At 43.9% G+C, this 26,568-nt stretch overlaps 1 protein-coding gene across 1 annotated transcript in view; it reads left to right on the top strand.

The window, feature by feature from the left end:
* Window positions 1–26,568, top strand: part of LOC104271960 (mineralocorticoid receptor) — a gene marked incomplete at its 5' end in the record, with an annotated part of 90,263 nt that overhangs the window by 61,849 nt on the left and 1,846 nt on the right. Inside the window, 2 exons of the mRNA XM_009866810.1 lie at window positions 13,014–13,144; window positions 17,239–17,396. Of these exons, the coding sequence (XP_009865112.1) occupies window positions 13,014–13,144; window positions 17,239–17,396 (289 nt within the window). The remainder of the gene's footprint in view (window positions 1–13,013; window positions 13,145–17,238; window positions 17,397–26,568) is intronic.

The raw sequence follows: 26,568 nt of genomic DNA, 5'->3' as shown, positions 1-26,568 counted from the left end.
TATTTAGCAAATGCACCAAATGACTAGTGTGCTCTGTATTCTCCTGCTCCTTTGATTTTTCTTGCTTTGTCATCTGCAGCATAAAGAATAAATCATAGGTATTTAAATGTACAGGTTCTGAATTTCCTGGCCCTAGTAGTTTCTTTTAACTGTCTGCGAATTTTTACAGAGATTTTGACCCTAGTCAGGGTTTGCCTGATTAAGAAAGCACTAGGCATTGCTCAAGGTGCCCAGAACTGTGAACTTGAAAAACCAAATCTAAAAATCAGGGCCAGTTTTCACAAGCATTTGCATCAGCAATGTCTTTCTTCTATCTCTGAAATTACTGTATTACATCATGTGCAGGTCAATCCTTGCAGTAAAAAGGTCTCGTTAGATGCTGCAGCTTATTGAATGTTATGTACAAGACATTAAGAATAGAATACACCGATTGATGTATTGGTTGGAGCTTTTTTGACTGATAAGGCAAAGCTTCAGGCTATGGATTTGAACTAAGTAAGATATGACTGTCCTTTCAGTGTTGCCATTTCAGGTAATTGCGACACTCCTGATCTCTTTTCCAGTTCGCAGTGGAATATTCCTGGCTTTTCATTATAAAATTCAGTCATCTACTCCAGATATTTTTAATAACCCAATAATAGTAGGTACATAATGTAGTTTAACCAACTAACAGTTTACTACAAATTAATATAAATCCTTCCTTTAAAGTGCAAGATTTAACTTTCTGTAAAATAAAAATGTAGTATTGCAAGGATATTTCATGCTGTGCCTTTGGTAATTGCCCCAAGTGTGAAGCTTAAAAATTTAAAAGCAGACAGAGTTTGATATTAGCAGTAGAGGAAAAATGGAAAATACATTTTTCAAATGAGAAAGCCGATGTAGAGCAAATGAAGTAGAGACAGAAAAACAGCTTCAGTACGTGAGGATTTCGGTGAAGTTTCTGTGCTAGTGATGTCATGGGATGTGAATGGGCAGGGGACTTTGTAACATTGAGAAAAGTTGTAAAATAAAATTAAGAATTAAGATGTAGCTTGGCTGAATACCTAAGAATTTATTTAAAACCTGCATCTATTATTATATGTATTTTATTAGTAAATAGCATGTTTATTGTCTTTTTGTTATGTTCCTCGTATCCTCTCATAATGTACTTGTGGAAGCTGGGACCGGGAGGATTTGGTGTTGCATAAGGCAGTGCAAGGATGCAGCTGCCTCTCTGTGCCCTTTTGGTGCTGAAGCCTGTAAGTCTTCCTGGTATTCTGATTTCTATGGTAACAGCAGGAAGATAAACGTAATAAAATAAGCTGAATATTTAAGAACAGCAGATTTTTTTTTTAATCTTATATCCCTCAGGGCGGGGGGGGGGATGATTACCTAGATCATCTGCGAGGGGTGATAAAGCCAATAAGTAACTTTTTTTATTGTTTAGAAGATTACTTTTTCCCCCATTTACATTTTACAGGATGATTGCTGTTAACTCTTTCGGTTTCGTTTGCAGTCTGTTAATCCCATAGTGTCTAAATTTAGGTACATTTTTGTAACTTTTTCATCTGCCAATCTCCAAATCCTTCATTTTTAATTAGTATTGCCAGAATGATTGTTGATAAGAGTTGACAATGTTTATTCTTTGCTCATAAATTGTGTGTGTGATCACTGATTTTGTTAAAAGGTCAGCAAGTACTTCTTGCTATTCCTCCCTCAGATTTTTGCTTGCATATATTATTTTTAAGAGGTGTACTGCATTCATACAGTCTAAGATGTCGATGCGATGAGAAGTATCTTTTATCAGTACATTTTTTAATATATGTTGTTACTATTATTTACTTTTTCATAAAGTACAGCTCAGTTCCCATCCAGAGAAATAGATGAAAGGATTTTTTTACATACCCACCTCAGAGTAGTGCAGACACAGAAGGAAATTTTGAAGCACTACTGTTGTACTTTTGCATGAAAGATGTAATATCCTTCAGATAAATTTTCCAAGCCTTATTTTGCTTTTTCTTTGTAAACATGTTGGTCAATGGTTGGAGAAAGCAGTAGGTTCAGTAAAATTTCTAAAAACGCTGGCTCTTAATGCCTGTATCTCTGTACTCTTCCTAAATTTCTAGGGTGTTCTGGTTAAAAACTGTGAAACTGTAAAGGAAATCAGGAGATAAAGTAGTTTTAAGGAGATCAGTAAGAGTGTGAAAACTGTCAGAATAAAGGTCCTAGGACCTTTCTTATCCCACAGATACTCACCTTTTTAAACTGGCCAGCTGCAAAGAAAGTGTAAGATCAGAACAAGGGTAAAATGATCCTTCATTTGCCTGTTCCAGCCAACAATGATTTAGGTACTTTCTGAACAGGAGATTGCATTCGGACAATTGTGCTTAATAACCCTTCAGTATCTTTCATCTGTGAATCTGCCTAATACCTTTTGGAACACATTTATAGTCTTGACATCTAAAACGTTCTGTGGCGGTCGCTTCTGCAATTTAATTATGCACATTTGTTTGTTGGAGCTGTTTCTAAAGCAGGTTGCTGATAATTTAGTGAAGTGCCACTTCATTCTTGTGTTTGTAGCAATAGTGTATGTATTGCTTTCCATCCTACGTGTGCCATTTACTGCTTACAGATCTCCGTCAAATCCCACCATTTCTTCTATGAGCTGAAGAATCAGCTAGTTAATTTAGTCTTCACTTGTGTTTCAGTTTTTCCTACGCTTGCTAGCCCATTGTATTAATTTTGGGAGGTGCGTGATGTGTTCAGAACACAGTAGATTTATGCAGCAGTAAAATTACAATTTCTATCTTGATCTCAATTCTTCTTCTCACACCCTTTGCTTTTTTTTTTTTTTTAACTATTATTAAACACCTAGCAAACATTCTCAAAACACAGAACAACCAAAAACCTCTTCAGCTTACACTTAGGTCTCCTTATTGTGTGGTGTTTGTTAGTTTAGAACCAGTTATTTTGTGCATATGGTGGAAGGTGATTATACTTTCTGCATTGTCATGCAATCAGGGATTTTCACCTCCCATTTTGTCAGCCAGCCGCACAGTTTTGCAAGGTTTTTCAGCAGCTTTTCACAGACAGCTCTCGATTTCATCGTCTGAAGTCATCAGCAAGCTCTGTCACTTCCATAGGTCTGATTTATTTTTTTTTCGGATGATGTATGAGTACAGCATTCAGCCCAGGCCCCAGTGCAGAGCTCTGTGAGACTTCCCTGGTAACCTCCATTACTTGTCAGAGACATCCATTTATTATAACCCTTGGTCTCCTATTTTTAAGCTGCTAATAATCCGTGAAGAGCCCTCCTCCTTGTCCCTGAGCTTTCTTTAAGAGCTTTCAGGAGATCCTTTCAATAGCTTTAAAAACCTAACTTCACCACGATTGCATCGCCGCGTACCTCGTGATGGAAAGCGCAGCGTGCGGGAGGTCCTAGACCAGTAATTGCCCGTGCTGGCACGCCGACAGACGGTGTTGCAGCCCGTACCCAAGCTGCGTGCCCCAATTTCCTTTGTGTGGAAACCAGGGCAGGGGAGAGGAGGAGGAGGAGGAGAGAGGGTTGGTGTTTGCTTAGGTCTCACCCCATATGGCTGTGGGATGCAGCTAGACCTGGCATGTGCAGAGCATTCCCATCATACAGACATCACCCGTGTCGGCCAGAACATCCTTGTGCTATGATCAGGGTGCCCTTACAGGTTCGTGAGATGTGACCTCTCTCTGCTAAAGCTGTGCTTTCTTCCATATACCATATTTATTTATTTGTTGATGCTCCTGTCTCATCATTTTGCTACCTGCAGAAACGCAACTTACTAGCCTCTGGTCTCCTGCACGCTCCTTCCTCACTCTCAGACACATTTTAAGAAACCAGACGCATTTGTCACCTTCCACGCCTTTTATAAGGGCAATTTAAGCAATAAGCTGCACAGCACGGTTGGTAGTTCAGCAGTTCCATATTTAAGTTACTTTACAGCTCATGGATGGATGCCATCTGGTCTTGGTGATTTATTACTATTCATTTAGCTGTGGGGTTTTTTTCTGTCTTTCTAAACTCTCTTCTACTCACACTTCAATCTGAAACTGGTTCTCACATTCACTTACTTAAGAGGGAACTTTCCTGGACTCATTTGTGGAGAGCACTGATGCAGAGATTTTATTTAACTTTTTTTACTGTGGCCTCGTCTCTCAAACACTTCTTTCTCATCTTGATTGTCTACTGGCCCAGTGGATGTTTCAGCAAGTGTCCAGCTTGTCATGTGTTTGAAAGGCTCTGACTGTTAGTTTTTATGACCTCAGCATGAAGACTTACCTAATGATTTTACACGTAACTTGACGTGATTATACTCCCTTTGTATTGTCTCAGCATGACTTTGGGGCATCCACAAGCCTTTGGGGAGGGTGTCTTCTGACTTCTTTCGAGGTCCTTGGTGGAAAGGGCTAGAATGGAGGAGAGATTTGTTCCTTTCAAGCATCGGTCTGAACGTGGTGCTCCTTTCGTCTTTCTGCACACTGATGAGCTGTTTGGTGGCATCCCCAAATGCCTTTCACATGCATAGTGCTTCCTTTTGCTATTTTCCCCTGAAGAGTTAAATATCAATCTTCTGGATTAAAAGGAAAAGTGGGAAGTAGGTTCTCTAAACTGGTATGACAGGTATGAGAGGAAGGCATGCCTCTGTTGACTTTCAGAAAATGCCAGGCTTTGCATGACAGCATGAAGCAAAGTCTTGATTTCGGAGGCATTGTTAGCACAAGAGAAGAATTGCTGCTGCATGTGGAACAGAACAGTAATTTTGCTGAAGAACCACTGTGAGTGACAGTGAGCCCTGGCATAATGGATGTATAAAATGATACCTAATGGGCACCTTTTTCTGGCTGGCAATACCTTTATCTGATGAGCTTTACAAAAGTGGTTATTGTCATGTGTACATTTTCATCTCTTGTTATTGAATATGGCATTGAAAAAGCATTTTGGTAAAGGCGTAATTATGTATTTTCTCATTTAAACTGTGATTTGTCTCTTTTGGAATGCAAATGCAAACCAAAAGAGAGTATTTGGTATCAGCATTCTGCTAACTGCATAATTAACCATTAATTCCAGCAGATATTTGGGGGTTTTACTATTGATGTGCTTCGGATTTTAGAGTTACATAACTGGGTGATTATTAAGTTAGCTTTTAGCACAAGTTCTCTGTTACTGATTGGGAGCTGAAACTCTCCTTTGGCAATTATTATCCATGACCTGGTGCCAGTTCCTGTGTTGATAGGCATATAACAGGAGGATACTTAGATGAAACTTTAAAGCATCTCTAAATTTCTTAGTGTCAGTTACCTGGGATTGTGTCCTCTGGGATCGCCAGGAGGACTTTCTTGGGAGAAAAACTAATTTTCAGAATGGATACCTCTAACTTCAGTGTAAAAATTGCCAAGTTTGTACGCCTGCCTGGGTAAAGCCCACAAAATACCAGCTATGCCTGTAGATCTGTTTTAATGTGAAACAACCTTCCATGTTCAGCATAGATGGTCCTTGGTCTAATCCCTGTTTTGTCCTGGGTTCCGCAGCTTTTTCTGACAAGGTCGTTGCTGTAGTGCTGATGCTCCCAGCTACGCAGCCCTCAGTCTGCAGCATCCCAGCCACACAGAGAGAAGCTTGTGGGGTTAAATGGTGACACTATGGTGACACCTTCTTTTGGCAGGGTTGGCAGGGGGACATTGTTACTGAAGTGCTTCTCTTTCAGCAACTTTTAGAGCAGGAAATCTTCCTTTACTTTGCATACTGAGCTTCCTTGCAGGGAGCAGCTTTCTTCTGTTTCATGTCAGGTTCCTGCAGGAACACAGCAGCGTCTCGAGGACCCTCAAGCCAATTCCCTGCTGCTGCAGGAGGATCTCACCGTAAAACCTCTTCATTTTCAAAATAGAACGTAGGCCGAGGCCTTGCTGCTGTGTCAGATTAATAGGGCACAGGTTTGTTTTTTTTCTCCCCACCTTGTAGGTCGAGAGAAGAAAATGCTTACTGTCACTAATGGCTCAAGTCAGGTAGGAGAGGGCAGAGGGATCTGGGGGCAGCAGGAGGGACTGAGGTGACATTTGCTGGCAGGTCTTGCAGCTTAGCTTTAAGATGTGACTGCTGGCACCACCTCCCTGCCTCTGTGTGAAGGAGCAATAGCTGCCTCAGGCAGTTTAGCGGTACTACCCAAAACGGCCTGGGAATGTAGGGGTAGGCTGAAAACCCAAACTAGCAATGACACTTTGGCTCTGGTTTGTTTTTTTCCCCCTAGACCTGATACCTGTGTATTCCAGCAGCACGACAGAGCAGGCAGCCAGGGGCTGCAATATTGTGACCTGGCTGAGATCTGCCGTCGCTTGTTCTCTGCAGCAAGAGGGGTCATCTGAAGCTCTCACCTTTATGCTTCCTCTGGGCTGACACATTCCTAATTCCCAGCCTGTGTTCATCCGTGGCAGTTTTACCAACTTCAGGGTAGTATTTGAATTCTCTATCCCTTAGTGCTTAGGAAGAGCATCTGCTGCCTTATCAGGAGGAGGAGGAGGTCACTGGTGGTGCCAAAGATGGGGTATTTATTTCTGCTGGCTTAGTGACAAGTTAAAGGAAAAATGGACATGACCCAGATTTCTCTCCGGTAGAAACTGATGACAAAACTGCCATTCTTTTCAACAGGACTGAGTGCCCACATTTGCCATTGATGTAAAGTAACAGTTATTTTTTCCTTCCTGGAAGGAGATGGCCCTAAAGCTTTAAGAGCTGAAGGCAATGTGTTGGAAGGAGTATGTTTTTGTCTCTTAGAAAGTGCTGAATAAGAAATAAGTGCTGAATGAGAAGTCATAATTGAATTCTGCCTGAATTCTGCCTGAATTTTGGCTTAGTTTTTGACCAGTGCAGTAAGTTAATGATCCTGCTCTGGTCCTGCTGACTTTGGTTGCATTTATAATGGCTTCAAGATGAGAAGCAGGGGCCTGGGTGCAGTCCATTGAGCAGAACGATGTTCCCTGATGCTGCCATACGTGATGCGGTGCGGCGATGGCCCCTTTGTGTGGAAGAATGGGTTTAGTTTTGCGCTAGTTCTGTTCCCACCGTTCTTCATGATGGAGCTCTTGGAGTAGAACACTCCCTCAAGAGAGGGTTAGTTGTTGTTACAATAACATGTTTGTTCCTTTCTTTCCCCAAGAACCTCAAAACTTTTTCCAGGCAAGTGAACTCGCCCCAAGACGGGTAAAATAATTCAGGCCAAGGGCTTTTCTGATGAGATGGTCTGGTTCATGAACAAGGGACTCTGTGATCCCATACCTCTGGTCTTTCTCCTCCCCCGGGGCTTGCCTGCCTTGCCCTAAAGGTGTCTGGTGATGTTTTACTCCTCTCTCTGCCAAGTTCAAACTGACCCCCTCTGGCGCGGTAGAAAGCATACCTTGCTTTTGACCTTCAGGCCTTTGGCAGATTTTTTTGTTGGGTTGCATTTATTTGTTCGTTTATTTGCTTTGGTTTCATTACAGTGTAATGTGCTTTCTCAGTTTCCCTGAAATATTATAAAATTATGGACAGGCTTCAAATTGACACAGATTTTAGTCTAGCAAGGGACCGCCTCTTGATTATAAAATTGGAAACAGTTTCTATAGGGGAGAAAATGTAAAACCAGGAAACACAAAGAGTATTTTTGACATCAGACTTTCGGTACAAGTGTTGCTTGGTCTTTTCTGACCTGTGGAGGCCAAGGGACTAAATCAGCTGCATGTTTGTTCCTCTGAGAAAAAAAAAAAAGCTGCCTTTGCCCAGTTTTTCTTGGGATTATCAGCAAGCCACTTGAGTACTGATGAAAGTTTCAAACACCCACCACAGCTTTCCATTTCTTCACTTCCCTGTCTAATTTAGGAAGATGCCTTGTGCTGTGGCTTTGAATAGCATCTCTGAGAAAGTAAATAAAGTCTGGTATCGGGTTTGGTTTGGGGCGAGTTTCGCCTGTAAGTGAATATTCCTTGATGCGTGGGTTCCTCTTTTTGGTTACGGTCAGTTGAGTTGCAGTTTCCATCCTCAACAGGGAGATTCACAATACTAGACTTTATGATGACTTCATAAATTATAAGTAACTTACTCATAACAGGTTGTTTCTGTACCGCATGCCTGTAGTTTCACAATTTTTGATGTGACTGTTTGATTTCTGTGGAAGTGACAGGAGGGCATTGCTGGTTTGGTATTAAGGATGCTTTGTCTTGCACAGTTTCCTTACACCGTCCTTCCCCCCAGCGGTGTGATGGCTCAAATCCTACATCTCCATTGTAGTCAGATGGCTCATCCTTTGGTGATTTCGGGCATCAGTCCCATTTTGGACTTAAGCAAGCCATTTGCCTCATAGATTGCCCCTGTGTAAAAGGGCTGCTGCTCCCGTGGAGCAGGAGGAAACAGGAGGAGCTGGGCTGGTTTGCCACTTTCTCATCCGTGTATTCAGCTCTCCGTGGGTAGATCTTGAGGATGAAACAGGCTGAGGTATTGAGCCGATACCGCAGAGCTGGTCGCCATGCGGCCTGCCCCGTGGAAGGAAGGTAGGAGATCTGGAGTCAGTTTGAGAATAAGGATGGCAGAGATGAGAGAGGCAAGGACACGGAGATTGTACGGGATTAGAGGGAGATCCCAGATCAAGTCAGGAGAAAAGAACTCAGGGAAAGCACCACGGAGTCTCTCAACTGGGAGCACGTGGGCTGTGGTTCATTGAGAGAGACTCAATGAGCAGGAACAAAACCTCTCTTCCCACCGCAGGGGTGTAGGCACCTTGGAGGGCTTCTCCAGCGGAGGTGCAGCCACCTCATCTTCCTCCTGGAGGTGAAAAGCAGCAGCGATTTGGTTCCAGTGGGGATTTGGCGAGCGACTGGGTAACCAGTTAAAACAAGGTACCCGTGGCCAAAGAGGCTCTGCAGGAGCAGAGGAGCAGCTGGAGGGAACTGGGCTGGTTGTGGCCACTCTGCCGGCCCACAGAGCTGTGGGAAAGGTCAGGCAGAATGTGAGCCCGGCATTAAATTAAGCCTGTAAGGAGACACTCGGGGAACTTAAGATGGATTAACTTAAGGTGTAAAGTTTAAAGCATATTATTATGAAGGAGGATTAAGCAAAACTGAGCTAATGACACCACTTTTGAATGTGTATCCACGCAGCAGATTCAGAGCTTTGGCTTCACGCCTTTTATTACTTAAATGTACTTACCTTCTTAAATGTCCCCATAAAGATACATGCCCTTATATATCAGATTTCATGTTCTCCATTTTCCATATTGAGAAGCTTATATACTGTGTCGGAAGCTTTGTTTGGTTGGGTTTTGCTTTTTTTTTATTATTACTATTCTGTATTTAAAAAAAAAAAAAAGTGGGGTGGAAGGCAACGTAGAAGTTTGTTTTAATTTTTCCCCACGGTGGCAATAGCATTTGTGATGATTTTGTTAGTATTTATTCTTAGATAAGGCATTTGGTAAGGAAGAAATAATTTTGTTCATGTTATGTTGACATGCCCTAGTTTCTACGTGCCCCATCTCTTTTACTGTATGAGCCATTTCTGTTGCTTTTATTTTGTCGTTACTGTCACAGTTTTGGGATATCTGCGATGGCAGCATCTGAATGTTCCAAAAGCTCTGTACCCTTTTCTTTTACACTCTGTGGGTTAAAAATCAAACAGAATGTTGAATTCTGTAAACTCTCACAAAATGCTTGCCTTGCATTAAGCAGAGTCATGAATTAACTAACATAGTTTGTAGTTAGTAATAATTTTTAATTTAATAATAAGCAACTGCATTTTTTTTTTCAGGAGGGAAACAGATTTGGAATTATGGGTTTGCTGTATGTTAAACAAAATACTTATGTAACTAGTTCTGTATATAATTTTATCTCACTACAAACAATGCCATCAGGTTTTCCTTGAGGGTAAACTAGAGATTAGTATTTGTAAATAGATAAAAATGGACAAACCAAACCAAAAAAAAACCAACCCACAAACCCCTGACTTTCACTTAAGTTCTTCCACTTAGGCAATCATAGAAAAGAAAAGCAAAACAAGAGAGAAAAAGCAAAATACCACAGAAAGTGCAGAGCAATGTAAAAAAAATAAATAAATTTTGAAGTCAGGATACTTTTAGGTTAGCTGTCACACAGAGTGTTTTGCCACACTCTTGTTTAGTGAAAGCATAACTACTCTGAGACAAAACCTCAAAATGTTTCATTTTATTTGCTGTGTGGTATTGGATAAAAGCTCTGGTGCTTCTCCTGTCCATGGAGGTCAAACGCAGGCAGGGGGGGTGGCAGCTACTTTAAGTTCTGAGGCTGGAGAAATTAACTTAGGTGTCCTGCAAAAGTAATAACGCCTATAATAGACTGTTCTTGTTTTGAATCCTGCTAGTCTTTAGCAGGCTCAGATACACCTTAAAATGTACTTTTTAAAATACAACTGCACCTTAACAACCATTTGCTTTTCAGTTTCAGCATGTATCCCTCTGAGCCATCATTATCTGTGTCCTAGACCTGGATTTGGTAATTTTGGGAAGAAGGAGGGGGGAGCAGGAGCAGCAAGAGGGAGGTCACGCTGGGCTCTTCTGGAGTGTTTTTCCGCAGATGTCTCTGGGTCAGCTCAGAGGTGCCTGCAGCCCTTTGGTCACTGGGCAACAACAACCCGTCAGGCAGGAGAACCTTAGTGTGGTTCTGGGTGATGTCCCCAAAGGAGGGACATGCAGCAGCCAAATGTGAAGAACTCCCATCCCTGGCACACTCAGTCCATCCCTGCTCAGGGCACGTCCAACCACCGGGAGAGATCCAGGTGCTGCGCTGCTGGGTTGGCCACAAGCCCTGGACGGTGGCCGCCGACCTCAGACAGAGCAGGGGCTGCAGCTTCAGAAATGCCCATTTGCATCCAACGTCTTAATTCTGCAAATCCTGCTCTGTTTTGCCCAATCCCAGTTATTCGGGGTTACACTGGGTGCCTTCCTCCTGCACGCAACAGGCGTCTCTAAGTCCTCCACGGCGCCACTCCGGGCTCCTGTGTGTCCAGCAATGGAGGCTGCTCTTCTCAGACAAGGGCCAGGCGGTGTTCCAGTCACCGTCCAAAGACTATTTTCTTCTATTAGTTCTCTTCCCTGCAGTCCATGATGCATAATAAAAATAAACATGGCATTACTACTACTATTAAGTTAAAAAAATAAAAAAGAAACTTGGAAGTTCTTAGTCTCAAGAAGAGGGTGGAGCAGGGGAAAAGCGTGGAGCCCATATAACAATGGGGAGTCCGCTTTATTAGTATTAAGGAGGAAAATAAAATCTGCTCTGGCAGTAGTGAAATAAAACACCAGGAAGATTACGTCAGTCTTTGTTTGCACACAGTATGATTCTTCTCTTTCACCAGCCAATTTGGATATTTGAAAAGGCAGTTGCTTGGTTAAAATAATTAGCTGAACTTCATCCAATTCCCCAATTATGCGAAAAAATGTTTGAAGAAATATAGACAATTGCTGTTGAGCAATTAAAAAAAAAATAGCCATCGCTGAACTCTTATAGTGCCTCATCTAAATACCCGTGTGTATATTGCAGTTTCAAAATGAGACAGACAGTTCTCAGTGACTTTTTGCTGTAGCTGTTGTGGTTTGGGCTAGCGGCTTTAGAAGTACAGCACAGTCCTAACTAGTTCTGCCTGGAGCTTGTGCAGGACAGGTTAGCCTGGAGTTGCCTCAAAGAGAGGTAGGGTCTGAAGCAAAATGTATCAAAGTATATTGAAAGAAAAGAGTAAACTGGATGCAAGGTATGTATCCTTACTGGTTTACAATTTAACAGGCAAAAATCTGTATTAATTAACAGGGTGGTCTTCTTATGTACTCCTTTATTCCAGGCTATGATAGATTGTTTGGGGGGAGAATATAGAATTTTTGAGTATTTCAGTGTTTGAATAAGAAACCCTTGCAACAATTTGAGTAAGAATTCCCTGTAGGAGGTCCCATGTAGTGTACTAACAAGAACGTAAGTGGCTCAGAACTCATTTCTTCTACACTTTCATCCTTGGAGCTAGACATGTTGCATTTTCAGGAAAAGTAGTTTTGAAATGGTGATTACTTGGGAAGGACGTGTAAGTGCTGCTTCTGAACTTCAGACTCCTCAGTAGATGTAAAGGCACGAAGACATAGATTTTATTTTATTTTTATTAAGCCACTCCCCCACTTTCCAGACCTGCCAGCTGTATTTTTCTGGGGCTGTGTTACTCAGGATGAGGAGAGTGTGCTGGCACGGTGGAAGTCGCTGATCCTGGGGCCCCGTTGCCTTGCAGCCCCAAGCTTGCTGGGTGGGCAACAGAGCTCTTTGCTGTGGGTTTTCCTGTTGTCCGTGCCTCCGGGCAGCCATGGAGGCTGCTGGGCTGAGGCCAGGGCTGCGTGGTCCTCCCCAGCCATCCTTCCCCTCTGCTCGTCTCTGCACCAGATGCTTCTGAAACCCGTTTTCACCTGTACATCAACCAACGGGGAATGTACCCTTGAAGATGTGCATGAAGTGAGTGTGTAGGTTCCCCTGTTGCCCCAGTTCTGACCCCTTCAGCAGGTTCACTGCCATCAGCCGGGGCAGAGCTGAACAAACGCTGACAATTCAAACACATTTTAAGACAATTTTGCCTGTTAGTTAACATCATCAGCATGTAAAACTCAAATTACATTTGTTTCCCTTCCTTTTGTGGGGGGTGGTTATTAATGCTGCCTGCGGTCTGCAGGTAGCCAAGTGAACTCAGTCCTCCACTGTGGACGGTGTAGGAGTTGAGCAGGGCGATGCCTGCATCCTCCAAAACTCTCAGGGGATGAGATTTTCTGCCAGCGTGGGCTGGCAGGGCTCCAGCTTTGTATCCGTAGTCCCCAGCTCCCTCCCCTAACCCAGACTCTGCAGCTGGGGTGTGTCTTATTGATCCCCGCACAATCTGTGCTTGGTTTCCAGGTGCCACCTCACTTTGCTCGTGCGCGGGTTGCCCTGTGCACGTTGTGCTCTCCCGTATTTACCCTCGGGGTTTTGTTTCTTTCTCTTTGCAGGGAACGGATGCGCCAGTCCGCTATGTTTGAACTGTGCCAGGGGATGCACCAGATCAGTCTGCAGTTCGTTCGCTTGCAGCTTAGTTTCGAGGAGTACACTATAATGAAAGTTTTGCTGCTGTTGAGCACAGGTAAGTTAGATTTGTGGCTACATGGGAATACTTGAAAATACTCCCAATTTGCAAAGAGGTGCAGTGATTTTAACTCACGTAATGAAAGAGCAAAACTATTTCCAGCAGGGTCGCAGGAATAAGCCTCTTTTTATGTCTTAGGGTTTGTCTTCAGGTCTTACTCTCCATTAGCACCGGGAGCTTCTTTAAAGTTTGAACGTCATGTGCATTGGAAGGCTGGGAATGACCGGGAAGGGGTTTTGGCTTCCCTCTTTGTACGGGAACCCCTCTTTTTATGGGAGCATCTTGTGCAACAGCTGTGGGCACTGGGGAGAAATTCCCAGTCAAAGCCACTGGTCTGGGTGACTTAACATCACCTTCAAGATGGAAAGATGTACATTGCCTGTACTGCAAAAATGGGTAGTTTCTGATGCTGTGTGACTTGAGAGTGCTGAGGCCTTTTACAGGGCTCTGACAGTTTAGTAAATGACAGCACATGCTTTATTTTTCTCTGGAGTGTCGTGCTCTGAGTTTTCTTAAGATACAGAATTACATCCTGGTGTTTCTTACAGCACTGTGTAGCAATTAGCAGATCTCTTGATCTTACCTTACTGAAAATATTGAAAACTCCCATCCCAGTAGGACTGTATAAATACCCAGGCAGTTTATACATTATTTTTCCATCAGTCTTGACACAAAAGCCAACTACCTGTAACCAAATTTTTGTCTGTGTAATCATGCTCCTTTTTCTGGGATCCACTCAGTGACATCACGATGAGGTAGTGCACCAGCTCGATTGGTGGGCATCCCTGAGGTCACTTCAGTGAACTCACCAGGCAAGAAGTCCCCCAGCAGGAGGAGGCTGGATGTGAGGACATTGTGTGGGGAGAGGAGGAGTAGCAGGAGATCAAAGAGGCAGCTCTGCTTTTTCTGGCTTTCACTTGCAAGCTGCCAGCAGCGGCAGGACGCGTGCCTGGGGCACACCTCGGTGGGTGGTGAGCAGAGCCCAGCGTGCCCTTTGAGATCTTGCGTCTTCTCCCATCATCCCATCTTCTCCCAAACGAGCTGAGGGGAGAAATGAACGGCAAGCGACAGGCATTAGTTGTGCAGCCTCCCAAGTCTCCAGCCGCGGGGTGGGCGCATTGGCTGCCAACAGTTAGGTGCCTGCGAAGGGATTTGAGGAGCCACACTGCTGTTGGCAGTGCCTTCTGGTGAGAGAGGATGGGACAGACACTTCTCCCGTCTGCAGGCCTTTTGTTCAGACCTTGCTTGTCCCACCTAGATGTAGCTCCGTAGTTAAAGTTACTTGCCTTTGGAGGAGGATGTGAAGCTGTAGCTCCCATCCCGGCTGGAGGGGGTTTGGATCCTCTAACAGAAACCTCCTGGGGCAAGTTTTTGGGACTCCCTCCCATCAAAGCCATTCCAGCTACCTGTGACTGGGAGAGGCAATGCTGATTGGGGAGTGCTTTATATCCCAGCCCACGGGGTCTGACTCCCAGGTTCTGCTTCACCGAGGGTTCGAGGAGATGGTCTGCTGGTGAACCTGGGACTGTGGGACACTCATATGCTCTGGAGTATCCCCAGCAGGTAAATGGACTTTTTTGAAGGTCGTCATTTGCAGTCTTTCCAGAAGCAACTAGCAATGCTTAACAAGGATGTGCATGGGTGGGGCCTAGCTCCCAAAATGATCTTGAGAGAGGGTCTGGATTGGAGATGTGGCTCTGCTACTTTTTAAACAGCGCTAAAGGGGGAGAATCTTTAGAAAAAGAGCCTAAAGGCATTCTAAACACAATTCTTTAAGCTAGGGATTTCTTATTCTACACTCTTGAGAGTGTTAACTAATGTCGAGTCATCGTGAGAATCTGTTATGCAAGATCAGCTTCTGCTAGCTGGGTCCCTTTGAAACATACGGCACGGTCACTAGAAAACCTACTAAAAACGGTTTGGTTTGGGCGAATCGGGATAGTTACATTAGAGAGAGAAAGAGATCAATGTAGAAGTTATGATAGTGATAAAACCCAGATAAAACCCAGAAAGCACCATGCGAAGGGCAGCAAACCGGGTTTCGAACGATTGCACCTTGGTACAACCTTTCAGTCCAGGCTTTGAAATTTTTTTATTGTATCGTGTGATAAGCAGCACATAAGTTATTCTGAAACTTTCGTGATGACCACATCAAGGAAGTTTCGCTCCATTTACATGTGGAAGAAACCACACATTACAACTCAATTGTTTTCTTGCTTTCCACAGACCATAGGTTTTGGGAGCTTGCCAAAAGCATTGCTGCATTTAATAAGTAAAATCAGAAACACTGGGCAAAACTCCAGAATTTCATGTTTTGCTTTTGCTTGAGTTCTTTTTACTTGTGGTCTTTTTTTTTTTTTCCTTTCTTAATCATCTGGCTGGGGTGATGGTATAATAATTCTCAGACAGAACAGTAAAATTCACAATAGTAGACAAAGAAAGAGCGACTCTAACAGTCTTTAATACAAGCCTGTAAATACTAGAAGAACTGTAAAGCCCATGCGTTTTGTGTCAGGACCACAGCATCTTTACTGATATCTCTGCATTCATTCAGCTTGAACTGAATTTGTACATCTCTTCCAGACGGCTGCTTCTGTCAGCCGGGAGGTTTGACACCTCAAATTCAAAAATTAAATATTATGTTCATATAATATAAATATATAATATTTACTCAATGGCAGGGAAGTCGGTGTGATACCTCCTAGGCTTCTTCTAAAGATTCCTCCTTGTGCCCCCTTTCAACACTTGATGGTTCCAAGTCCTTGCTGTTCATGTGGTGGTGTAGAGCTCCTCCTTGTTTTCCATTGCTAAATTGCTCTGGTGGGTACTTACTTGTGATAGAAGACACTGGTGCTTTTTCTTAAAGCTTCTAGTCTGGAGCATTTGGGTAGTTGTTACATGCTTCCGATGTGATTGCAGTGGGACAGAAGGCAGTCCACGGGGTTTCAGAGAAGGCAGCAGGCAAACAAGACAATTTCTGTCAAGATGTTAAGTCAGGGTAAGCTAAATGGGAAGATCACCTTATTCTTTCCTTTTTTTTTTTTAATGAGTAACTTCCCATTTAGCTTACTCTGACATGGCTTTCCGGCTTGCTTAGAAAATAAACTCAGTCCTATACAGTGTAGTATTTTATTTTCCATCTGTGGACTATCATCAGGAGACACAGAGGAGAAAAATGTTTGATTGATAAGCAATACTCAACCATTCCAGTTATTAAAACACAGGGACATTTTGTGTAACGTTGTTAATGACTCTTTGGGATTTTCCTACCATCTGATCCTTTAAGCCATTCCTGTTTGGGGCAGAACCTGGTGGAGTGCAAGGGTATTAGCAGTCTGTAAAAAAAACAGTGTAGTTGCTTTTGTAATTAGCCTTGCAGATACCAGTCGCAGTAAAAAGTATCAGAAAACTCTGCTTTTAGCCCATTTGTGATACGATCCTTCTGGCAGATGGGGACTTTGATAGAATGCTAGAAGTGCTTGCCAACAGTACGTCGTGGTCAAACACTGGGTCAGGGTGTCTCTTTGGAAAATAGTCTTCTGTTTCATGCAGAATACTGGTTCTGTTTGTTCTAGGTGTTATGCAGGTGCTCACTAACATTCAGAGATGTTACCTGATGGCATAAAAACATGTCACTTGGCTTAGTGTTTCTGCACAGAACAGCTGTAATTCTGCACCTTCCCCTCCTTTGCCAAGTGTTGGGAAACATTCAAGAATGATAAATCATGTCGCCAACTCCTAAAAAAATTTCCTTGATCCATCTGCCTTCTTTGCTTCTTTGCGCGTGTGTGTGTGTGTGGCTGGGTTGTATTAAAAACAGTTTCAGCATGAGGTTAGCATGTGTTGTATTTCTGACATGCTACCGTATCCTCTGCCACAGCTTCTGTAATCACAGATCTGTAGAGGATGCTTGAATCACTTGAAAATCTGTATGATGTTGACTCCTTACCAATGTCATGTCTGTAAAATTATAGACTTTGCTTACAGGTTTAATTCTTTCATCCATTAAGTAGTGTAACTTTTTAAGTATGCACATCAAAAGAATAAGCAATACAGTTAATATTAATATAAGACTGTCTTTTCAATGACAGTTCCCAAGGATGGTCTCAAAAGCCAAGCTGCATTTGAAGAAATGAGGGCAAATTACATTAAAGAACTAAAGAAGATGGTAACTAAATGTCCAAGTAACTCTGGGCAAAGCTGGCAGAGATTCTACCAACTGACTAAACTTCTTGACTCCATGCATGATGTAAGTATAACTCCTCAGGGAGCGCAGATGAGTTAAGCAAAAATCTCTCCATTAAGGTAAACCAGTAGTCTGTAATTGTGTTAACGAACGGGGAGAAAAAACCAAACAAACAACCTCTTTTTAAAGGAACATCTGAGAGACGTTGTTAGATGAATTTAAGGACAATTGCCAAGTGCAATAAGAAAATACAAGTCATTAAGGGCTGGGTCCTGTTGCCTTCTCCTATGTTAAATGGCAGTGTGTTCCTCCAGTGATTTGCTTCGGGTCAGGAGAGCTGCTCAGTGGGGTCAGAGGCTCTTCAGCAGGGGAGGGGTCCTTGGCTGTTTTAAACGTGGTGTGGCGTGCCACACAGAGTACCCCGCGAGCTGCTTCTCAGTGAAAGGCACCAGATCAGCGTATCGTGCATCTCAGGTGCTCGATGTGCTATTAAATGTTGAATTGATTTGGCGATCTTTTACAGCTGGGGTTGTAATAATGATGACTCTAAAAGATGTATCGAGACCTTGGAGCCATCTTGGGTGTTTGAAACTTTATTTGAGGTTTTCTGATTATCAGATCCGCTGTATTGTTCGGTTATTTCTACTGCCCTGTCCCATTCCAGCGGAGGTGTTTGTTTCACGTGTGTCAGGTGTGACGAATGACATGGGCAACTAGAAGTTCAGTCCCCAAACAACCAGGTGGTTGGCGCCTCAGCCTGGAGCGACTCTGAAGCGTGGCAGCAGGTGCCTAGTGCACAGGACCAGCTTGCAGATTCAGAAGGGGCATCTGTAACATTGCGTTGGGGGTAACCCGGCTCCAGTCGGTCGTGTTTGGGTCCCAGAGAGGAGGGGTCCAGGGAGCAGCGGCCAAAGCCCAGCAGCGTGCACCGATCGCCTCCCAGTAGAAACTGGTGAACTGCAGCAAAGAGGAAAACTCTCCTGCTCCATTCTGAGTGAGCCGGGAAGTAACTTTGCTGCATGAAGAACCTACAGCAATTGCTTTCAGAGCCTGCATACAAATCTACTGCTCTGTCCTCGACTTAAATTTCATTTCTGTTGAGACAGTGCAGTACAATGCACTTCAGGTCAAATCTGTATAAGAGCCTGAGGTCTGTTTACAGGATGTACATATGGAATTATTTTTCAAATACTGTTCTGTTGTTCATTAAAACATTGCAAATCTTAGTGGGAGGCAGGGAGAGTATTATTAGTACTGCAGTAATAGCTCATTCTTCAGAGATCAGATTTCACTTGCTCTGTGCCAGCAAAGGAAGTTGTAGCGTTTTAGTGGAAAGAAAGGGGATGGGTGATAAAATCATTTGCAAGATACTCACATCTGAACCTCAGGGCAGCATAACAAACCCCTGCATTTATGGAGTTTTCAAATCCTCTTTGGAATAGGCAGCATCTATGATTTGTTATTTAAAGTGGTATGTTGTGTGTGGTTAAAGCGACTGGGTGACAGACTCGTGCTTACTGAGAAGGCTGCTGTGTCCTACAGACATTTTCCAAAACACAGCATTAGCCATTGGGAGCTGAACTATACCCTAGGAAGCAGACTGCTCTTGCATTTTATTTAATTTTTAATTAAGCTATTTTTACATTACTTTTATTTTAATAGAGCACTTTCTTACAAAAGACTTCTTAAAGAAAGTCCCATTGTCAGCATTCTCGGTTAAAAAGGCCAGTTGTCTGCACAACAGTGCTTCCTTTCAGAGCTGATATTGGAGACTTGCTCAACAAAGGCACTTGTTTATTTTTTCTCTTTGAGGCCAATTTTTTGCTTTTTGGTTTTTGAAATCCATCAGAATCCATTCAGCGTGGTGATAATATTTATGAAAAGTGAGAATTGCTCTTCTCCCCCCCACACCCTGCCTCTTAGTGCAGATTTCTCTGTTCTAACATCGTAAATGGAAATTTTCTGCTCGATTCCTTAGCGTGGGATGAACACTTTTTCAGATGTCACCTGTGTAAACTTACTCCACTGTCATTTTACCAGATCAGAAACTGTTTGGTGCTGAGCGGTCTAACTGGAGCTGAAGCCCCATGTTTACGGGCTGCTGTAGCCACAGCGCTGGCATTTGCAGTGCAAGCCCGAAGGGGCTGGTGCAGAATTTATGCTTATTCAGCCCTGCTCCTGCCTCCAGCTTTTCCATCAGAACAAAGCAGCAGCTCATCATTTGTGGAGTTCGCTTTACCTGAGTGTGGCGATAAACAATAAAAAAAAATTCTCCTTCACATTTGCTTTCATCGACCCCATTTTTAAATAGTCTGTCTGAGGGCTATGTGAAATACAGCGCACGAGAATATGAAATTGCAGTCTGCTTGGCTTATATAATGTGAGGGAGAAAAAAAACAACAAAGAAGATGGTTTTACCCTGCTCAGTATACTAAATCATTCATCCACACAGCGAACATATGCGCAGGTAGAAAAGTGCCGAGGTGAGGAAAAAGAAGAAATTTTCAAGAAGGCCAGGTAGGCACTTAAGTATTTGAAAAAATCAGCAACTTTATTTAATGATCCATAAAGCCTCAAAGCACCAAAAGCACAACTGAAAGATAAAGAGTTTGAAACTCATCGCGACCAGAGAGAGGTAAACGCGGCTCTGCGCCCAGGGGCTCTTGGCCGCAGGAGCGTGCCTGCGGGCTGCCCGGCAGTTTGCGTCACCGCTGCCGTGCACCAAAACACGCTTTTCTGCGTGTGATGCTGCTGTGGGAGCAGCGGTCGCTGACACAGCAGGCGCTGGCTGACAGCTGGTCCTCTCCCTCGGCACAAGAGACCACGGTGAGCAGGAGCAGGTCGTGCTGCCGTTTCCTCGCCATTGTGCTACGGCTTGTGTGGACACAGCCCGGCGTGCGTGCGTCTGCTGGAAGCGTTGAGGGTGGCGGCGCAATCAGTGTTATTTCCTTTTGATATTTGTCCTGTTGTGGCTTCGTTTCATGAAGCGGCATGACGTGTCGAGAACCTTAGCGCAGTGAGGGCAAACAGCCTCTCTACCCAGGACATAAAGGTGCCCGGGAAAGGCCACAGGCACTTGAGGGAGAGATAGATGTACAGCGTTTGGATGTAGGTGGACTGTGCTATGTGATCAGACAAATGGCGCGCAGGAACATTAGAAACAGATGTACTGCACATGGTTTCAAAAACTTCATTTGGATCCTCCTCAATGTCTCCTGTTGGCTTTGGCAGGAAGGGTTGTGTCTTGCATGGCAAGCCTCGCTTCATATAGCGAGTGTAGCGTATGGTTAGGCGGTTTGCAGAACAAAAGCTGAATTTGGTTTCAATCTGGCTGATCCTAAACAGGCTTTGAGTTAAGTAGAGCTTTTGTTTCAATGCCATGACATTAAACCCTAATGTGAACCTTCCCCTTGTCTTGGCAGAGCAGAGCAGAGCACTGCACCGTCATTTACTTGTTGATATTTTCTGCCAAACACAAATAAATTCTTTAAGGTTTGCGCCGCTGAATAATTAATTTTTTATGGTTCCTGAAAGGAATGCTTTATGACTGAGGTGGATCTTTCCGTAGGCTGAGAGCGCCAGGATTACACTCACTGAAAAAGCTGTCAGTGGGGAAGAAGGGCACGGATCCTCAAGGGACAGGTTTGCGAGGTGCGCTGCCACGGGTGCTGCTGTGCCCCTGCGGGTGCTCAGTCCTGCAAACGCGAAGCCACCGATGAGCCCCTCGGCTGCTGCCAGCACCTTTGGGTGCACTTAGTGCTGCTACTGCTCTGCCAAAGTTGTGTCCCACGCTGATGAGCTGTTCGGAGCTGTGTTTTAGTCCCAGTGCCTGAATTCTCAGAGTAGGCGTTTCCTCTTCTGAGAGGCTGGGTCCAGTCCCTGCTCCCGGTGTGGCCCCTACAAAAGGAGCAGGGATGTAAATGTGCACGGGTGTGTGTTGCAGCAGCTGACATGCGTCTGTCAAGCGAGCAATTGATTCCCAGCAGCCCAATGTAAGCAGGGGCTACTCTGAGGGTCAGCTCCTCTTCTTCCTGTTAATGGGTGTTCTGTTGACAGAAGAGCAAGGGAGACCTGGTTCAAGAACTTACCCTGGCCAAGGATATGTCACTGGTGCGCGATACTGCAGGTTTGCATCCTCCAGACGTACAAAACGAGTTGAACCTGGGTTCCTCCATGTCGTGTCCAGTTGTCAAGTGCTGTGGTCACAGTGCGCATAGGTATGTGAAGAAATCCTAAAGCAACAAGTGCAGTACCCAAATGAGCACCTGTCCACTGGGTTCCGTATTTGTTCTGGTGAGATGCTGGTAGTGCCTAACCCATATGCATTTTATCCACCTTTTAATCTGTGCTAGCCTGAGGTAAATATGCTGCACAGGTGTAATCAGAGGCTTAATCCCCTGGTATAACCTTGTTTTCCCCATGTATGTGGGAGGTTTGAGTCTCTGGGTTAGAATTCAAGATTTTGTTAGCAGCTAGGAGTGAGCAGCTGTGGCACCAAAGGACACCTGTACCTCTGAGAACCAGCCTGTGAGCCATCTCAGGTGGGAATAATTTACTTCCTGAGCCTCAATAATTTATATCATGCAATTTTCATAGGACTGGGATCACAAGTGAATAGAGCAGTAATGGAATAGTTAAGACCTGGCTGTCAACAGTTCCCCTTGACCCCATCAGTTGTGAAGCAGAAGCTTTGTATCCACTGCGTAAAGAGGAAAAAGCAGGAGGTTGCTATAGTCCCAAACGCACCTCGGGGTGCTCAGCTGCCGCTTCGTACCTCCGCAGGGCAGCAGGCTCCCAACTCCTGCACAGTTCAAGACAACACAGGTTTTGAAAGCAAGAGGCAAAATACGGCTGCTCAGCTCACTGAAGGGCAGTGGCTCGTCCCTTCAGGGTGCCTGGCTCGGTGCAGGTAAGTCACCAAGGCTGCCCAGTTGCTTTGGCCAGAGCTGCGAGGTCGCCTTCTCCCAGCGTGCACCTGCTTGGTGCTCTGTAGGAACCAGGCAGAGACCCGCTCCTGAAGGGGCCAAAGTTTTTGGAGAGTCTTTTTTTATATCAGAACACCAAGGTTTCTGACAGTAATAGCTGTAGCTAATAATAGGAGGGAATTACTCAGCATTGTGTTGTTACCCTACTGGTGTCTTAATTGCTGTATCAGTAGGCTTAATCGCAAAGATGCTCCCGATGGAGAAGTGACTGTGGGCTTTCGTACCACACTCGGAGATTGTGAGAGATTCTTGAAGTCAGAAAACGTAACTCAGCACCCTTGCAAATCATGCAGTTCTTGCCATTTCTGGAAGTACAAGGGCATGGTGAGACTGCCAGACTAAAATAAATTCTTTTTGCCATAAAAATTCTGTGAATGCTCAAAGGTCACTGTAACTGTATTAACTTGAGGGATTTCATTAAAGGATTCATTTTTTTAAATTATGAAGAACAGTATGGGTGAAAAAGTCCATTTCATGGAAACTCCACCCTAATAACAGAAAATGATGTTTGATTAATACTCCTGTTTCTCAGAGGTGCTTAATACAGCATACAAATGCAAAGATTGATTAAGTAAAAATCTCAGAATCACTAAGTGTGCTATAGCCTTGAAAATGTTTAAACGCAGCGCACTCTCTGTAGGGTAGTGATGAGACAAAGCTTCATAATTAATGACTGAAGCGGTGAAGGGTTTATAGCAAACAGCTGATCCACTTGCCAGCAGAGGAGCTGTCATATCTCACAGCAGTCTGGGTGACATGGACGTGATAATTCTGACCTGTGTGTCTGCATCCCCGCAACCCAGCTCATATGAATTTATTTAGCGGCGTTTCTCCCGCCCGGAGAGGCTGCAGTCTCCGTCCCAGGAGCAGGCGGTACCTGAGCTCCTGTCCCCCGGCGCTGGCTGAGTTCCCGTGTGCACGCAGGGAAGCTTGCAACGCCGGCAAAGGTACCGAGCCACATTTTATTGGCAGATCCACAGAAAGCTGAACAACTACCTACTAAAGCGGTAAGAACAACGTCCTGGTTGCATCCCGAGGAAATGGGAATTACTGTAGTTGTGGCCTTAGCTGTGCTGCCTGCACTCTGCTAAGCTGTAACTTTCCAGAAGTGTGCTTCAGTAGCTGAAATAATTGGAGATTGTAGAAGTAAATACGTTTCTAGTCACCGTTGCACTGCTTGTGAAAACAGTGATGCTTTAATTCACACTGCTTCATCAGGGCTGCCTTTCATGCTGCCGTACTAGAGGAGGTGTCAGCATTTCCATTATTGCCAGAAGCAGATGGTGAAAGTGGACAGGTAAAATGTACTCAGGAGTTCTTAGAGCACAGGGGCTTTGCAAGCCTTAGAGGAGCAGTCGGAAGTATATTCAATCTAGAAAATCCCTAAGCCAAATTTAGAGGTGCTGGGTGTCTTGTGTTACCGCATTTGTTAACCTGTGGCGCATATCGGTGTCACCGCGGTTGCAGAGCTTGTGTGTAAGAGGAGAAAGCAAACTTTTCCATTTCCTTACTGAAGAGGGAACTTCTCTGTTAAAGCAAAAGACTAGCTCAGTTATTTACCTGTTCTAAATCAAGACTATGTCAGATAAATGTTGCTTGCAATACAGAAGCAGGTACTCAAATTTCAAAATGAGGAACTTGAATGTTTCATCCCTTCAGCACATCTTCAGGCCAAGGCTGCCGGGCTGGCAAGGGAGAGGGGAAGGCACCTTTGAAAATGTACGATAACATGCCTGCAGGAGGGAGCTCAGATTTTGGCCTCGCAGCCTTCTCTAGCTGACCTCGTCATCTGATTTGTCCATCTTTAGATTCTGCCATATTCATCCTTTTTTTGTTTTATATTCATGATAGAAATACTCTCCCACCCCAAAATCCACTCAGCTTTTAAGGTTGCAGATAAAATACCCTGACTGCAGCCCTGTGTTCCTTGTGACACACGTGCTGTGCTTCCTGATGTTTTTGGTAACTTTGCTGAAGAAGGAGAGGAACAGAAGTTTTAGCAGACTAAATAGCCATAGAATATATGTATTATCCTTAAGGCTGCAAACCCATGTATTATATAATAGGGGGTTCTAAAGTATTTTCTTTTAACTTGCTGTGTAAACTTAACCTTTCTCCTTGGTGATGAGACTCCTGCTGTGCTATGACATCCTGCCTCTCCCTCCTGCCCCAGACTGGTAAGTCATTCCTCCTGCAGAGTAGATTATGCTCGCTTCGTGAATGTTTTCATTTCCCCTTTGGCCCAACATATTCACCAGACACAGATATGTACTTGATACTACTTGAAGCTTGCTGAGGCGGCAGAATTAATAGTTTCCATGTAGGCTTTTCTGTCTCGCTGCATTCAGAGGCCTCACAAGAGCATGATGAGGCAGGAGTTAGCTTGAATTGTGCAGACGAGGACAGCTGGCAGCATGACAGAGGTGACCCCAAACCCCCTCCCTGACGTGAGTGATGTGGAATGGCTCGTGTTCAAGTTTAGAAAAGGCCGTACGTTCATCAGGTCTGTGTCAAGGTTGTGTTGGGGTCCAAGGCTCCATTTGCTGATGTGCTGGTGTTTGGTGACACAGGAAGCAAGGAGGTAGCGGCGAGTGTACCAAGCAACAGTTTTCTTCACTTTGTTTGGCTTTGTGTTACGTTTGGAGTATTTTTGGCATGCGGTTTTGGAGTATTTTTGGCATGCGGTATACGAGTAAAGTAAACCTTTGAACATCGTTTCTTTCCCTTGAAAACCAAATGATGTCTATGCTACTTATGTAGCCTGCATCTGTTTAATTAATCAGCATTGCTTCATGACATCTCGGATCATTGGGAATGATCTCAGCAACATCAGGCTCGTGTAGTGCTCAACAGCAGAAAGTCATGTGTCCAAGTGATCTCAGTTGCTCTTTTTCCTGTTCATAAATTGCTTATATGTTTGCAAGAACGGCTATGAAAGTCCTGAAAACAAGTAATAAGGTATGGTGCTACAGGATGGTAGTCTGTTGCTGCCTGTATTTTTATCTCCTTTTCTGCCTTCCAGAGTGCACTTTTTAATTTCCTCTGTCTTTAATGGGGACTTTACTGCAGAGTGCAATGTATTGAAATGACAAACTTGCACTTGATAAACTACACAAGCAGAAGTGGTTTTCAAGTCCTTCGTAAGGACATAAGGCACCAAAATGAAGCTGCTTGAATTTTTAAATGGCAGAGGCTCTAGTTTTAATTCAGTTGTACAACGTGGTAATTGGGTGAACTGCAATGGAGATTAAGAGGCGTTTCATTCACGGGCGCCTGGGGATCTGCCTTGCCTCTGCCTCTTGACTGACTTGCGTCGTGTTTTACCTAAAAGGTTGCAAAGGGTCCTACATACTGCCAAGGCTCTAAGATTTAGATCACAGCAACTGTGGAAAAAACCCTAGTTTTGAAATAGCATTCTCTTGCTACTAAAGGTCATGAACAAGTACTCTTCAATTGCATCCAAGTACTATGTAAAACCCACGTGTGCAGGTTGAGCTGCGAGACTGCTTTTGCCATGTTTTTTACCATTAAAATAGAAGTAGCTCCCTGAGTAGTGATGCTGGAAGAGGTCTTGTCTTCACAGTTCTCTTGTTCTAAGGGTGTGTCGTCTTAGAGCAAAGGTAATCTGCGGTTGGCAATTTCGTGTGGAGAAAATAGCACAAAACAAGAGACAAAAATGAATTTAAATTCTCAAAAGCCAAAATTAATGTTTATTTTTGTAATGTGATTAGGTGTCTCATAACACATAGACCAAAACAAACCTCTTGAACTGACAAATGGGAACAACTTGACACAAGGTAAAAAGAGAGGCTACGTTTATTGCTGCTTTGAAGACATGGTATTTTTTTTCCCATGCACCGAAAAGCTCACGGTACCTGTATGTCATTTAGCATTTCAGCTCACCTTCCTGTTGCAGCTGGAGACACCTTTATTAGGATTATAAAATAGCCACCAGGTGGGACAAGTGTGATGTGGTTTCACAATTGCCATGCGAAGGCAGCCAGAGCAGTGCTGCGGTGTGGTTCTCTTCTGCTGCGTGGAAGTGGTCGGGTAACTCGGTACTTGAGGGTTTCAGAATGAAGCTTCCTTCTCTGTCATTAAAGAGCTAATGAGATGCTTTTTGTCTTTATAAAATTCTCAGCATTGTGCTTAATCCACTGAGAGATAGCAAAAGTGTGCTGTTAGCCACCCCTACAAAAATAGAGAACTTGGTGTGGTTTAGTTGTTTTCTGGTTGGTTTTGGTGGTTTG

This window comes from Apaloderma vittatum, unplaced genomic scaffold, assembly GCF_000703405.1.
Source record: "Apaloderma vittatum isolate BGI_N311 unplaced genomic scaffold, ASM70340v1 scaffold24533, whole genome shotgun sequence".
Lineage (NCBI taxonomy): Eukaryota > Metazoa > Chordata > Aves > Trogoniformes > Trogonidae > Apaloderma > Apaloderma vittatum.
Note: the sequence above shows the minus strand (reverse complement) of the source record. Positions and strands in the feature narration are given on the sequence as shown.